General features: G+C 42.0%; 1 protein-coding gene across 1 annotated transcript; it reads right to left on the bottom strand.

Annotated features, from left to right (window-relative positions):
• Window positions 1-14,596: 14,596 nt before the first annotated feature.
• LOC147612595 (uncharacterized) lies at window positions 14,597-16,088 on the bottom strand. Its single transcript, XM_086783534.1, has 3 exons — window positions 15,831-16,088; window positions 15,269-15,555; window positions 14,597-15,071 (listed from the first exon to the last, which is right to left on the bottom strand). The coding sequence occupies exons 1-3, from the start codon at window positions 16,086-16,088 to the stop codon at window positions 14,597-14,599; spliced, it is 1,020 nt and encodes a 339-aa protein (XP_086639660.1).
• Between the last annotated feature and the right edge of the window lie 1,140 nt (window positions 16,089-17,228).

Raw genomic sequence — 17,228 nt, 5'->3', positions numbered from 1 at the left:
GAAGAAGCCGCGTGTAGAAGCCGCCTATGGACAGTGGTGAGGCGAGCACAAGTGGAGTGTGGAGTGCACAAGCCGACGTGTAGATGGCTGGCAACGATTGGGGAGCAGCGTAAGGTGGCTAGCGACGGCCACCAACTGAAGAGTGGATGCCGCCTGTGGGGCTGGTGTACTGAAGATACAGCAGCTGCTGTTATTAGGCGACAAGGGCTGAGTTACGGGCTATGCAGAGTGTGGCCGATGGGCGACTGGAGACTGTAGAGATGGCCGCCTTGGGGTACGAGAATTGGTGAGTGTGGAGGACACAGAGAGAGAGAGAGGTGGGCAGTGACTTCGAAGGCAGAGGGAGCCTGTGAAGTGGGATGCAGATAAGCTGCAAGTGATAGGTTGGCTGGTGTGGGCCGCCTAGGAGACAGGACAGTGGAGAGAATGGGTGCCGAGTGAAGCAGAGAGAGAGGTTGGTGTTGCTGCTTGGTGGTGGGCCGGTAGCAAGGCAGATAAGCTGCTTGGGTTTGTGCGAGGCTGGCAGAGGATCGGCACAGAGAGACAGAGAGTGAGAGAGAGATAATGGTGTAGCTGCTCTGCTGACAACACATGCAGAAGTGATGGGTCGTAGAGGACTCGAGGGTTAGCTGGTGTGGGCGCCTTCTGGAGTGAGAGTGGCCGGGTTCATTCTGGTGTGGTTGGTACAGCAGGCAGGCGAGTTATGTGGTGATGAGGGATGTGGTGTATCCTCCGTTGACAGGCCTGAGTGTGTGTTTGTGAGTTGTGTGAGTAAAGCTTCTGTGTCGGGAGAAGCTTGTATGAAATGTTGTAACTGGGAATATATTGCTGGGTGTTTGCTTTGGTCTATGGTGCCCCTGTTTTTGCTGTCTGTCTGGCGTGGGTTGGGTGGTGAATGTTGAGAGAGTGTTCCAGCCGGTGGCTGGTGGTGCCCCGTTCGTGGTAGTGTTTCCAAGTTTGGGAGGTGGAAGAGCTATAGAGGCAGGTTCTTTCTTCTTTTTTTCACCTCACATCCTTCTGGTGCCCCACTGAGGAGTGGCTCTTTCTGGTGTGTTCAGCTGAGGAGAACTCAGGGATTGTTACAGGTTATCATCATGTGGTCTTATCCGGAGTTTCATGGCCTGAAAGGTGAAGATGTGGTTGACTTTTTGGAGCAGATGGAGCTGTCATGCATTAGCAATCATGTCACAGATGAAGAGCAAGTTCTGAGACTGATAAGGATTTTCTTGAAGGGAGATGCCTGAAGCTGGCTTAAGGGTTTTGAAGCACAGGATGCTGGTGTTTTGACCTTGGACAGGTTGAAAGAAGGCCTTTTGGAGCGTTTTTAGCAAGCGGATGATCCTAGTGTGCTTTGGCAGGAGTTGAGCATCTTGAAGCAGGTACATGGGCAATCACTGGATGATTTTGTGCAGGTATTTACATGTTTGTGGAGTAAGTGGTGTATGACATTGAAGTAGGAAGTTCCTCCTATGTTTCTGAAGAAGAGCTTGTTTATTGATGGTTTGCTACCCCATTTGAGGGTCAGGGTTGAATTGAAGAATCCCAGGTCATTTGATGATGCTGTTAGGGTTGCTAGGGAAAAAGAAGGCAAGGTTTTGAAGCAGATGGAGATGGGTATTTATCCGTATGAAGGGGTTGTGTCTGCAAGAGATAAGCAGGTAAATTTGGTCGAGCTGGATAAGGGTTCTATGCAAGGTTTGATTAGACAGGAGCCTCAAAGGCCGATACAGGTGCAAAGGGGGATGTTTTATATGCCTTCTAATTTTTTTCCAAAGTTTGAAAAGCATGTGCAGGTAGATGAAGAGCAGGTGAAGGAGCAAAATGCAGATAAGGAGTTGCCAGTGGATTCTTCTTTGGATGGGGACGTGGTGGCTGTACATGACAAGAATCTGGATGACATGCATGTGCATGGAAGCAAAGAGGATGATGCCTTGGGATTGGCTGCTGATGAGAAGGAAGAGGAGCTGGATACAGGATGTTTTGAGGATGATTCTTTTTTAGATTCTACAAGGGAGGAGGATGGGGTAGAGACTTCTGATGAAGTGAAGACGGATGCGGATGTGGAGAGCGTGGAGGAAGATCCTATCATTATGGATTTTCTGGGACAGCTGGATGATGGTGATATGGTGCCTGCGATGGATGATGTGGATGTTGTTCCATTTGATGCATTAGGTGCTGGGGAGTCTGTGGACGATGATACCAGGGGGGTTGGCAGCACTCAAAAGGGTATGCATGAAGATTTGGCTGATGAAGAGCGTTGTGTGGTGAGCATTGTGCTTGAGGATGATATCTGGGAAATTGGTAGCCTGGATGAACAGGAGCCAGAGGTGGAGATGGATGCAGATATGATCGAGAGTGTGGCAAAGGCTTCTTTGCGGATTGCTGAAATGCTAAAGGCAAAGTCCATGGAAGATAAGGGTGCTGAACCGGTTGAGCTGTGTGGTTGTGATGAGATGCCTGAAGTACAGGAGCTGGAAGTGCTGGTGGATACTGCTCTTGGAGAGGATGTGGATTTTGGTGTGGAGAAGGGTCAAGATGCTGGAATCTGGCCTTCATTGGAATTGATGGATGGGATGCTAAATGCTGGAATGCCACAGGTTTTGAAGACGGGGAGGTTGGTTGTGGGTGAAGTGCATGGAAATGATTTTCTGATGCATATGGTGGATCTTTGGTATGCAGTGATACAGCCATGGTGTTTAACGGCGGATGCTGGGGAATGGGATGGTGAGTTGCTGTTTCCTTTTGATCCTGGTGGATAGCTATGAGACTATGTTGAATGCTGCTGAGCATGAATGCTCTAGCAGATGGGGGGGGTGGCAAAGTATGTCAGGCTTTTTTCTGAGAGGTCTTTTGGGTCCGTGTATATACGTGTGCATGGCTTGTGTGCAGAGGCTGGCTTTGAATGCGTCTCTAGGTGTACAGGGTGGACGGCATTTGATTTGGGTTTGTGCAAGCCTGTCTGGAACGAGGTCTTCTGAGGTGATATCAGCTCCTCAATAACTCGTATGTTCGCGCGGCGCCTTGATATGTGTACGCGTCCCCAAGGATCGTGGGTTGCATTTGAAATGTGTATGGAGGCATGGGCATTAAAGACTGAGAGGGCCCTTGTTGCCTTGAGAAAGAGGTATTTGTTTTGGGTTTTGGAGGTTTTTTAATGATTGATAGGCTAATGTAGCCTTGGGCATTAGGTGGAAGGAATTGGTAGCTTTAAGGGAAAATAAAAAAAAGAGGATGAACGTGCCAACTGGTAACGTTGGCGTGGAACGCTGAAGGGCTGCCCCAGCGTATACCTTCCAGAAGACGGTCAAAACTGGCGAGTCGGCATGTGCTGCAGAAAAGGAAGTCGCCGTGTTGAGATGGGTGGGGGTTCTCGGGCATGTGCAGCCACAAACGCAGTGCAGAGAGAGATATAAGAAAGCGTGTGGCCATCGTAGAAGCTGGGGGCCTCCCTAGCAAAAACAGCCATAGCTAGTGGAGACGCGAGGTTGGCCGTAAGAGGAGCTGGGTTTAGCAGGCTGGCGTAAAGACGTGTTAGCTGGTTGGAAACAGCTGGAAGGCGCAAGGAATAGAGAGGGCGCAGCCGAAAAACAGAGCAAAAGAGGCCGTCTTGGGCCACCGTGTAGTGGGTGAATCAGAGGGCTGGTGGTGGGCCTCCCTTGTGAAAAGCAGCGAGAACTGGTGGGCGTAGCTGCACGCATGGAGAGTATGACGTGTGAGGCGACGGGCTGCTGAACGTGAGGGCGCGCGTAATGAAGAAGCAGAGGCGTACCTGCAAGACGAAGCAAGGGTAGCTGCTGGCTGATGGACGCGGTGGCTGGCGACTTGCAGAAAGGGATGAAGTGGGCGCAGAAGCGTCAGAATAGAAGAAGCCGCGTGTAGAAGCCGCCTATGGACACTGGTGAGGCGAGCACAAGTGGAGCGTGGAGCGCACAAGCCGACGTGTAGATGGCTGGCAACGATTGGGGAGCGACGTAAGGTGGCTGGCGGCGACCAACTGAAGAGTGGATGCCGCCTGTGGGGCTGGTGTACTGAAGATACAGCAGCTGCTGTTATTAGGCGACAAGGACTGAGTTACGGGCTATGCAGAGTGTGGCCGGTGGGCGACTGGAGACTGTAGAGATGGCCGCCTTGGGGTACGAGAACTCCTGAGTGTGGAGGACACAGAGAGAGAGAGAGGTGGGCAGTGACTTCGAAGGCAGAGGGAGCCTGTGAAGTGGGATGCAGATAAGCTGCAAGTGATAGGTTGGCTGGTGTGGGCCGCCTAGGAGATAGGACAGTGGACAGAATGGGTGCCGAGTGAAGTAGAGAGAGAGGTTGGTGTTGCTGCTTGGTGGTGGGCCGGTAGCAAGGCAGATAAGCTGCTTGGGTTTGTGCAAGGCTGGCAGAGGATCAGCACAAAGAGACAGAGAGTGAGAGAGAGATAATGGTGTAGCTGCTGCTGCTGACAACACATGCAGAAGTGATGGGTCGCAGAGGACTCGAGGGTTAGCTGGTGTGGGCGCCTTCTGGAGTGAGAGTGGCCGGGTTCATTCTGGTGTGGTTGGTACAGCAGGCAGGCGAGTTATGTGGTGATGAGGGATGTGGTGTATCCTCGGCTGACAGGCCTGAGTGTGTGTTTGTGAGTTGTGTGAGTAAAGCTTCTGTGTCGGGAGAAGCTTGTATGAAATGTTGTAACTGGGAATATATTGCTGGGTGTTTGCTTTGGTCTATGGTGCCCCTGTTTTTGCTGTCTGTCTGGCGTGGGTTGGGTGGTGAATGTTGAGAGAGTGTTCCAGCCGGTGGCTGGTGGTGCCCCGTTCGTGGTAGTGTTTCCAAGTTTGGGAGGTGGAAGAGCTATAGAGGCAGGTTCTTTCTTCTTTTTTTCACCTTACAACGCTCACCGGGGGGTTATACCGACGGCTAAACCAGCGTCTATCTCGGTGCATATACCGGGATGTATACCGGGGTGTGTACCGTTGTTTATACCGACGCAAATACCGAGACATATACCAATTAATATACCGACACCAGTATCGGGGAATATACCGATGCTGTACCAGAAATTTTTTTTGGGCAGAATAGTGTTGCCTGGCTGTTGCCTGCAATGAACAGGATCAACAACAGCAAACAGACAGCACCATTCTGTCTAAAATAGAGCACATTTTCCTGATCGACAAACAAGAAATTAAATTAAACATTAATACTCAAGAATGTTTTGATCATATTTCATTAGTTTGAAGGTCATCTTACATCATGGTAATGCCTCCCAATTGACGGTCTCTCCTTCTTTTTCAAGCATCTCAAACAAGGCCACAAGGCCATGTTTGTGAGCGTACTTCTCCTCTCGCCTACTTGGTGGGCGATTCATGGCCAACTCCTGCACAAACGATTAACAATTATAACTTTTAGAAATCAACATTTAGCCCACATACATACATTTACATAAATAAAATTGCTACAAATACTTACGAATTCATGGCGCATGGTTTCGTAACCACCACTCCCAAGATGAGAAAACCCTACTGTTTGGAGTCTTGCCCTTGCCGCCTCTCTTTGTTGTTGAAAACTCTTTGGTGTCTCGGTGAGCTCCTAAGCAATGGCTGCCCACCACTCCCTCTCATCTAGCCAAACAGGTTTCTCTTTCCCCTCTCTAAATGCGTCCCTCGCCTCTAACCTACGATGCCCCATCAAAATGCGAGCTGTATACTGTATCCACTCATTAGAGACGACATTCATAGGGTCAGATGGCTGAAACTCTTGCTTTATCTTTGTATTTATATAATTTTTCTTCCCCTTATCTTGCTGATCCCATTTAGTCATGACAGAGTCGTGAAACTGTATAGTGCACAATTGTCGAATGTGTGTCTTCATTGCCTTCCATGCACTATCCATTATTGGTGTCCCATCCCTAATTGTGTAAATCTTGCTGTTGTCATGGTCATGTGCACCCCAGGGAGTGGAAGGTGACCCTATGGGTGTGCTATCAACAGATGAGAGCGAAGGATGACGCTCACGTGGTGGTGGTGTCACAGCATCTGTGGCACTACCACCACAACAACCTCCCCCTGAAGACCTACTACGTGAGCGCCGTCTATGTGAAGAGGTGGTAGATCGAGCTGTAAGAGGAGTGGAAGGCTGTGTGGTATGAGGTGTGGGAGCTGCTGTCGTACCCACGGGTGTGGGAATTTGCGTCGGGAAGCCAGATGGTGAGGCAGATGTCCCTGCTCCAGAACCCCAATAACTCTAAGCCATGGCTCTCTGCTCTGGAGTCATGGACCAAAGAAAACCATATAACTGCTGGGGACTCATGCCCTGCGGTGTAGGATTAAATGAGAAATCTGGACTGTAGTCGTAGGGCGGTGAGTCACCCATGGCCTGTTGGACAAAAAACCATATGACAAACTTGTGCGAAATGAAAATTACACGGTAAACAATGAAAGAACCATATGACAAACATTAACAATGATAAACAACATTGGTAAAACTATATCAACTTGCTCCTACAGTAGTGATTATGATGGTAAACATTAACAATGGTAAACAATGAAAGGACCTTCAATGTCATAAAACCATTACAAATATGTCATAACTATTTGCATAATCATTAAGATACATCATTTTAAAAATAATTATCTATTCTATCATCCTCATTAAGATCAGTAGCCCTCTATCAATTAAGATCTATTCATTTAGAATAGATAATTGATTGCATAACTTATACATTAGCTTATCTCCTCTCCATACAAAATTAAAGTCGAATTTGAATAAGGATGGAGAGAGAAGCTATCTCTATTCATAAATAGCTATTTATAAAGGCCTTATGCAAAAATCTAAATGCATAGATTCTGTAAATAGAGCCTACACATTGAGCTCTATACGTAAGTCTTATGCAAGCTTTATGAATAAGGTTTATGCAATCGTATGCATAGTAAGGCTTGTAAGCCATAAGTATAAGCTTGCATAATAAGGCTGCAAGACTTATGCATGAGCTTTATGTATAAGCTCTATGCATAAGCCAACTGCATAAGCCTTATGCATAAGCTCTATGCATAAGCCATATGCATAAGTCTTATGCATAAGCTCTATGCATAAGCCTTATGCATACGCTCTATGCATAAGCCATATGCATAAGCTCTATACATAAGCCATATGCATAAGCTCTATGCATAGGCTCTATGCATACGCTCTATGCATAAGCCATATGCATAAGTCTTATGCATACGCTCTATGCATAAGTCTTATGCATAAGCTCTATGCAAGACTTATGCATAAGCTCTATGCTATAAGCCTTATGCACTATGCTAACCCTTAATCCCATCACCCAATGGTGTAATAAACATGATCTTGTTTTACATGGATAAGAGATCTTACCTTGATAACATATATAAACTCTATGAATAAAGATAATACCTTATGCATAGAAAAACAGAGTATAAGACTTATATGTTATATGTATAAGAGAGTATAAACATTCAAAAAGCTTATGCTTTCCATCCATGCAAGGCACTCTACATTAAAAAAAGGTTTATGCAAAAAAACATAACGCATGTGAAGCCTTAGCATAAAGCTCATCCATAAGATTTATACATAAAACATTATGTATTAAGCTTTATGCATAGATCTTAATTCATGCATTCAGCTAGATTCATATAGCTCTATGCATAAACTCTATGTATAGAGCTTGCATAAGCTTACAAGCCCTATGTATAGAGCTTTCATAATCTTACAACCTCTATGTATAAAGCCTATACATAGAGCATATGCATTGAGCTTTTACAAGAAGGCTATGCATAGAGCTTTCAACAAGAAGGCTATGCAAGCTCTATGTACAATGTCCATGCAAGCTTTCAAGAAACCTATGCATAGAGATTTTATAAGCTCGCAAGAAACCTATGCATAGAGATTTTATAAGCTTGCAAACTCTATGCATAAAGCCTATGCATAGAGCTTATGCATAGAGATTTCACAAGCTCGCAAGCTCTATGAATAGAGCTTATGCATAAAGCTTGCAAGAAGGCTATGCATAGAGATTGCAAGCTTATGATAGGTTTTATGCATAGATATTAAATTGATCCTATGTATAAGCTTACAAGAACCCAAAACTAACCCTAAACCATAAAACAGGGATGCAATAATTCATAGAAAATAGTATAAACAAGAAAAATCGAAAGAGGATCTACCTCTTTTTTGCGAAGCTGAAGGAGAGGATTGGTGAAAGATTGGTGAGGTGAAAGAGCTGCAAAACAAAATATTAAACAAAATAATTAGTAAATTAAACACAAGAATAAGAACTAATACAAAACCCTAAAATCTCTATGCATGCATTAGGAGATCTATGCATACATAGAGAGCTCTCAACATGCATAGAGAGCCAAAAAAACACAAAACCCTAAACGTCCTAATTCTTAAATTAAAAAGTAAAAGCAAGAACATATTAGGAGAAGGAGAAGAGGAGAAAAGAAGAAAGAAGGAGAAAAGAGGAGAGAGGAAAAAAGAGGAGAGGGAGAGAAAGAGACCTTCTCTGCAACGCGCTGTCTGCGAAAAAATCAGAAAATAGGCTCTCGGCTGTAAAAAACTTACGAGCGTCGGTATATACTACGGAATATACGTCGGTATATACTACGGAATGTGCGTCGGTATATGCGTCGGAATAAGCGTCGGTAAACGAAAATTTGAAAATACCCTGCCCGACTTGTCTCCTCCAACATTACGACGGGCATACCGACATTCGACATTTGCGTCGGTATTTTAGCGTCGGTATGCCCTCAAGCTCTTGTAGTGCATAGCTTCGCTGATAATTCTCAGTTTTTTTCTAAAGAATAAAAGCTTGTAATGAAAATATGATAGTAGTTCCTCTTTTATGCATAAAATCAAACTATGAATTTAAATCATAATCATAAATTAATTATGATTATCCTAATAGATTAAGCTAATTCCATTATTTCTCTTTTTTCAAATTGATAGGATAATCTATTTCTCATTTAGAATCAATCAAAGTAGTTTTTAACTACTTATAAATAATCTAAAAGAAATAACCATTATTTTGTTAACACAAAATCATAAAAATACCATTTTCTTAATCTCTAGCTTATCAAGCCTAGAGTTTAGCTTTGAATTAAGAGACTATCATTGAGAAGTATTCTTTTTCAAGGGATTTAGCCATAAAGATGGCTATTCTTTTAGAGAGAGAGATTTACTTAAAGAAAGCATTATAATTTAAGCATAAAGGTTAACTTAATATTAATTAAACATTAAGAAACCTAGGAAAAGTTTGATTTGAATTAAAACAATTATTTAAAAATATTCTCAAGCTTAAGAGGGGTTGAAAAGAAGAAAGTCATTGAGATAAATTGGAAAAAACCATAAAATTTGATTTTACCTCCAAGTTTAGCTTGATTCTCCCATCACATTCATATCTTATCATATCACATTCACATCTTATCACATCACATTTAAATCTTATCGCATCATGTTTACATCTCCTCTTATCACATTCACATCTCATCTAGTCACATTGCATCCATTAACATCCCGTCACATTCATTTGGCTCTACATCACATCTTGTCACATCCACTTTTACTAGTGTTTTCTACTTTCGATATATCGATGGGACTTCTCTAAGTTTCTACCAATTGATTGGCCTAGTTAAAGGTACTTTTTCTCCATGGATATTTTCATATTCTTTCTCAAATCTCTCAAGTGAAATATAGATTCAATATTCTTCTTTTGATGAGTAAAAGATTCATGGGATTTACAAAAATCAATTGTACCCATATTTTTCAATAAAATTAATAATGCTCAAAATTTCACTTTTGATAAATACTCATAATTTGAAATATGCCAAAAATTCCTCTTTTACCATTTAATTACTTGGATCTCAATTATCATGGGAACTCCTCTTTTTGCATAAAAATAAATGTACCAAAATTTACTCTTTTCTCATAATCAATTAATTATGCATAATTAGAAAAAAATTATTTCTCATGAATATGATGAAAATCATTCTTTTTGCATAGGATGTCCAATCCTAGAATATGGTAGGAAGTCCTCTTTTATCATTATGCATAAAAATAAGATATGTATTATTTTTTGAAACTTTTTCCATAGCTTCGCTGCTATTACTGATAATTCTCAATTTTTTTCTAAAGAATAGAAGCTTGTAATATGAGCATAAAGGTTAACTTAATGTTAATTAAACATTAAGAAACCTAGGGAAAGTTTGATTTGAATTAAAACAATTATTTAAAAATCTTCTCAAGCTTGAGAGGGGTTGAGAAGAAGATAAAATTTGATTTTACCTCCAAGTTTAGCTTGATTCTCCCATCACATTCATATCTTATCATATCACAATCACATCTTATCACGTCACATTTAAATCTTATCGCATCATGTTTACATCTCCTCTTATCACATTCACATCTCATCTAGTCACATTGCATCCATTAACATCCCGTCACATTCATTTGGCTGTACATCACATCTTGTCACATCCACTTTTACTAGTGTTTTCTACTTTCGATATATCGATGGGACTTCTCTAAGTTTCTGCCAATTGATTGGCCTAGTTAAAGGTACTTTTTCTCCATGGATATTTTCATATTCTTTCTCAAATTTCTCAAGTGAAATATATTCAATATTCTTCTTTTGATGAGTAAAAGATTCATGGGATTTACAAAAATCAATTGTACCCATATTTCCCAATAAGATTAATAATGCTCAAAATTCTACTTTTGATAAATACTCATAATTTGAAATATGCCAAAAATTTCTCTTTTACCATTTAATTACTTGGATCTCAATTATCACGGGAACTCCTCTTTTTGCATAAAAATAAATTTACCAAAATTTACTCTTTTCTCATAATCAATTAATTATGCATAAATAGAAAAAAATTATTTCTCATGAATATGATGAAAATCATTCTTTTTGCATAGGATGTCCAATCCTAGAATATGGTAGGAAGTCCTCTTTTATCATTATGCATAAAAATAAGATATGTATTATTTTTTGAAACTTTTGCCATAGCTTCGCTGATAATTCTCAGTTTTTTTCTAAAGAATAAAAGCTTGTAATGAAAATATGATAGTAGTTCCTCTTTTATGCATAAAATCAAACTATGAATTTAAATCATAATCATAAATTAATTATGATTATCCTAATAGATTAAGCTAATTCCATTATTTCTCTTTTTTCAAATTGATAGGATAATCTATTTCTCATTTAGAATCAATCAAAGTAGTTTTTAACTTCTTATAAATAATCTAAAAGAAATAACCATTATTTTGTTAACACAAAATCATAAAAATACCATTTTCTTAATCTCTAGCTTATCAAGCCTAGAGTTATTATTTTAATATAATACTAGCATGGTATAGCACCAATATTTTTTCCAAATGACTGAGGGTCTATTTATAGCTGAGGTAGGCCACTAACGAAGTCCAACTGGGTTCTAGAATTTTCCAAGTTCAGTTTGACTCAATTTGGACAAGATTTGGACCAGTTTGGCTCCCTTTTTGATTTGGTTTGATCCAGGAGAGAGGAGAGATAAAAATATCACAACTTTTTTGAATTAAAAAATCCTTTCACACATGTGAAAGAGGCGCCTACCTCAAGAGTCCCCCTTTCCTTATCAAGGTTTAAAAAATGTATCATTATTTCAAAATATGTCATTTTTTTGTAATATCTCATAATTTTTAACTAATAAACCTTGTACTCAGTCAACTCTTCATCTTATGTGAGCATTTACTCATCTTTGGATATTTGCTTTTATTCTTTTGGATTTATCTCATTCCAACACTTGGATCAATCCAATTGGCCCATTGGAACCTTAATTGGACCATAATCCAAAAAATTCTTAAAATGTATAGCTTTAGGCTAAGGTCCCTTATACACATTTTCAATTACTTCCTAATTCACCTTGGAAAGTTCATTTTGAACTTCTGTTTCAAGGGAATCCATTTTAGACACTAGGAGGAGTTTTATATCCAAAGGTATCTCAATTTTGGATTATCTATCTCTAGACCAAAACAGGGTAAAACAAGATCTTTCTTCTATTTCAGAGAGGGGAATAATTTCAAGAACAGAAGGGGAGGTTCTTACACCTTTAAACCTTAAAAGCTAGAGGGAGGAATCTTACATCTTACCCCACTTAAAAAACATGAGATGTCCTCATCTCGCAGACAGCTGGGGGATAAACTCTTTCACCTTAAGATCCAATTGATTCTGGGGTTCCTTATAGTCTGGTCAACCCACACAGAATCCTAGGATAAAGATCCCTTCTACAAGAAGAACATACAAAACTCATTTTTAGAGAACAATTCATTCAGAACATACAGAACATTCATATCCTTAACACACTAATGGTCCATCCTTGTGGCTTCTAGTTCTCATCATCTTCCCAAAAATCTCTATTTTTCTGACCTGTTTGGAGGTGTCCTTTGTGCCTGTGCCCTTGCTTTGGCTACTTTGTGTCTCATCTATGCCTTCCCTTTCTTCTCAAGACCCTTCTCCGTCTGCATGGCATCCTCCAAATCATGCCCTTCATTCTCCTCCATGAGTCGTCCCATGGCCGTTATCATCCTCATAAAGGCTGACATCATCTCCTTCCACTCATTTCTCTAGAGGTCCCATTCCATGGACTGCAACATAGGTAGTCTTGGCATGATTGGCCTCTTCTTCATCTCCTTCTAAAATGACATTTCCAGGGTCTTCAAAAAGACCCCTCCCAAGCTGGAGCTGAGGTTGTGGGTCTCTCCTCACTTATGGCTCCACGATTTTCGACATGCACAATAGATTTACGCTTTTTACGTCATCCTGAAAGAAGCTGAGATTCTCCCTCCATTTCACACACACTTAAAGACTGGGAGCAGAGATGACGGAGTGGATATCTAGAGGATTTGTTGTCGATATTGCTTCTAGATGCAAGGCTCATTTTCGACAAACTACATACTTCCACAATGGTTTCAGGTTCAAGATAATAACGTTGTGCATTCATTCATAAATGGATAAAATAAACACAATAGAATATTCCCTCACTGACACTCGAGGCCAGCAGTCACCACCAACTACCAATTTTTTAGGAAAAAGAACATCCCTTAATGCACAAATTTGATATCGGCCACCTCCCAAAATGAATGAAGTCGGATGGCAAGTGTGGCACCTACCGAATTTAATCCTATATTGAACAACGGATCATCTACATATGTTCCATCATTTTTCAAAACAACAAATCTCACAAAGTGCAATGGGATTTCAATGAGATACATTGTGTGCATCTAAATGGAAGCATTGAACTCAAAAATTTTCTTCTTTGTTGTGCATGCTAGAAGTTCATTTTTTAATTCCTATTTTCGGTGGGTTTTTGACCTATCCAAATCTCTTGATTTTCTGGTGGCTGGATAGAAATCCCAAAAATCCCACGCCTCACATACACCCCCCTTTTGAAGAGCTTGAAGTCCCTTTCAAGCCATTATTCTGGATGTACATCATCCTCAAACGGGCACTATGTTGTAAAACTGCAGAACCAATGGACGTGCCATTTGAATCATTTTTCCTTGTGGCACCCATGTGCAATCTGTCATGGGGCGATGTTTCCATTTCACATAGAATTCTGGCATTCCTCGCCAGAACTGTGATTTCAATATCAGTTCTGGTTCAAAAGGCGTAATGGTGGGTGTTGCACCATCTGCAAGCATCGATACATGGCGACCAAACCTAGTATCGACGGGGACAAACCTCTTGAGTAGGCTTATATGAAATGCATTATGTATGTGTACTGTTGCGGGCACATCTATTTTGTAGGTGACTCCATTATAAGATTTGAGCACTTTGTATGGGCCATAGAAGCGATGGTTGAATTTCGATGTGAGGTTGGCAGGTAGTGCAATGTTTTGGGCACTAACCAGGACCAAGTCTCGGGCCTCATGAAATTCGTCATCACGTCTCTTCTTGTTGGCATGTTTGACATGTCTGACTTTGCTTTGTTCTAGATTCTGCTGTGCAACCCGCATTCTCTTCTGCCATTTCTGTAAAAATTCCTCTGCATCTGCATCTTCGGCATGCACATCTCTTGTGGGTGGCAATGACGAGAGGTGTATTGACCTCTTTATCGGTGGCCACCTCAAACGGAGTGTACCCGGGTAGCACTGTGCACCGAGTTGTTAAAATGGAATTCTAAAATTTCTAGGTAGTTCGCCCAATCCTTCTGATCGGCATGAACATAATTGCGAATGTAGTCTTCTATGCCTTGATTGATTTGCTCCGTTTAACCATTTGTTTGTGGGTGATATGCTAAAGACATGCGCAATTGTGTGTCTATTAACTTGAACAGTTCTCTCCACATGTTGCTCATGAATCTGCTGTCCTAGTCTGACACAATAGCCGTTCGCAATCCATGGTATTTGAACACTTGACTAAAATATCCTCTACCACAAATATGGTGTTGTATCCATGGGACTCCAGGAGATCCACAATAAAGTCCATACTGACAATGTCCCACGGCCTTGACGGGATGGGCATGGTTTGCAATAAACCAGTCGGTTTGACGCGCTGTGCCTTCACGAGTTGATAAGTTGGGCATGTACGAACATATTTGATGATATCCTCAGTCATGCGTGGCTAGAAGAAATGACGTCGAAGTTGCTTCAGCGAGCACTTCTGCCCACCATGCCCGACCAGCTTACCGTCGTGGGTTTCCCAAAGTAGCATGGCTTTGAGGTCCGGGTCATTGGACACATACACCTTTTGGTGGATGTAGAATATTCCATCTTTGAATTCAAATAAACCCACGGTTGAAGTACCACTGTGCAACTCTGTGGCCATGCGAATGACTACTGCATCTAACTTCTGAGCATCTCTGATCTTGTCAAACAGCGCCCCATTTGCAACACTCACTGCATTCAACTGCAGCTTACGGCTTAGAGCATCTGGCATCAAGTTATGTTTCCCCGTCTTGTGAATAATATCTATGTCAAATTTTGTAATGAAATCCTGCTGTTTTGGTGACAACTTGGGTTGCGTCTGAAAGTACTTGAGAGATATGTTATCTGTAAGAACTTTTGTGTGCTTGTCTTGCACATAATGACGCCACTTCCTAAGGCAATGAACCACTGCTTGCATTTCCTTTTCATGTGTGGTCTATCGGCATTTTACATCGCTGAACTTGCGAGACTCATATGTGATAGGGTGCCCATCTTGTAATAAAACTCCTCCAAGGGCCCCATTTGATGCGTCCGTGTGGATCTCAAACTCCTTGTGAACTCTGGGAGCTTAAGCATCGGGGTACTGCACATTGCGACTTTCATCTTTTTGAAAGCGCTCTTTTCTATATCTGTCCACTTAAAAGGCTTGATGCCTTTAGTTATATCAATGAGTGGGGTGGCGATTTTGCTAAAATCTTTGATAAACTTTCGACAGAATTGTGTGAAACCTACGAACTCGCAAACTTCACGCACAGTTCTGGGTGCATTCCATTTCACCACTGCCTCGATCTTCTTGGGGTCTACTTGTACCCTTTTTTGATTGACGACAAAGCCTAGAAACTCCACTTCAGTGACTTCAAATTCACATTTCTCTGGCTTGGCATACAGTTTGTGATGCCGTAACATTTGGAAGACCTTTCTTAAGTGTTCTTTATGCTCACTCAAAGTCTTCGATATATATGAGCAGATCATCTATATATATGATCAAAAACTCATCTAGATAATCTTTAAAGATATCATTTATCATCGTGCAAAAGATGGCCGGGGTGTTGGTTAGCCCAAACGGCAACACCAACCATTTGTAGCTTCCATACCTTGTGCGAAACGCCGTTTTCTCAACGTCATCTTCGGCGATTCGTATCTTATAATACCCAGATCGTAAGTCGATCCGACTGAAGTACTTCGCTCCCGCCAGTTGGTCTAGGAGTTCCTCCATTACTGGTATGGGGTAGCGAGATGGTGATTTTATTGAGGTCTCTGTAATCGGTGCATAACGTAGCTGACCCGTCCTTCTTTGTGACAAACAGCACATGTGCACCATACGGCGACTTGCTGGAGCGGACCATTCCATTTTCAGCCAGTTCGTTCATCAACTGTACCTTGAGCTCCTTGAGCTTTGTAGCATCCATCCTATATGGAGCTTTAGCTGGAGGACGATGCCCTAGCAAGAGTTCGATTTTGTGATCCACTTATCCTTTTGGCGGTAACCCAGTTGGCAATTTTTTGGGCAAGACATCTTGGAACTCATGTAACACTTCGTGTATTTCTGCTTCACCAATTTTGCACTTCGTCTGATGTGCATTCTTGACCTTCATTATGCATAAATGTATTTGGCAGCCCTCCTTAGCTGCCCTCTCTGCCTGCTTGGCACTGCACCATTCCGCCATCTTTTCATGGCAATCTGTTACTGTTCGAGCCTTACTCGACCCTACTGCATACATTGGGGTGTCTTGGATTTTGCTTCCAATGTCCTTGTTGACTGTTTTATCCCCTGAGTGAGGATGGATGCATGGCACACTGACTCGTGTACCCTACATATCCAGTATCATGTTATTTACACCTTTTCCTATAAAGGCGATGAGATATTTGTTGACCTAAGTGAGCCTGACAATCACTTTGAAAGTATCCATGGGCACAACTATGAAATCCAATCGCGCTTTCCATGCGCGTGCGTGCACCTGCACATTGTATGCCATCTTTACATTGTCATCCTGTCCTTGCGGCGCAAGCGACACTGAGAGTTTACTAGAGTCGCACACCTTCACTCCCAGCTTCTTAGCGCATTTTGGGGTGATGAAATTATGGGTGGCTCCCATATCCAACATGATGTTTTGCTTTAGGCCATTCACATGAGCCTCGAAATACACATTTTGCACTGTCGATAACTGTGCTGCCATGCATTTCCGTATTGCCTGCACGGCACCTACCCTTGGTCGGCTATTGCCTCGTCAAGACGAGGTTTTTGTATCCTCAATCTCGGTGATCCTCAGTCGATCCATCTGTTCATAATTATCTTCTTGCCCTTGGGCCTGAACGGTGGTAACTCGGCTTTGTGCAGGTCAACGCGAGGGCATTCACTGTCATAATGATTGCCCGCGCAACTTCTGCATAGGCATATCGGGGGAGGAAGAGGACGCCTTCTTGCAATATTGAAAAATCCCCCTGTATTGCTTGATTGGGGTGTTGCTCCCATAGGTTCGGGGTATGCAAGATCCACTCAACCTTGCCCCGCTTGTACTTGTCCCAGAATTTTCTTCTCAGGTTTCATT

The sequence above is a fragment of the Cibotium barometz genome, chromosome 45 (assembly GCF_041138505.1).
Source record: "Cibotium barometz isolate CiBa-2024 chromosome 45, ASM4113850v1, whole genome shotgun sequence".
NCBI lineage: Eukaryota > Viridiplantae > Streptophyta > Polypodiopsida > Cyatheales > Cibotiaceae > Cibotium > Cibotium barometz.
The sequence above is the reverse complement of the archived record's forward strand: the minus strand, read 5'-3'. Positions and strand labels throughout refer to the sequence as shown.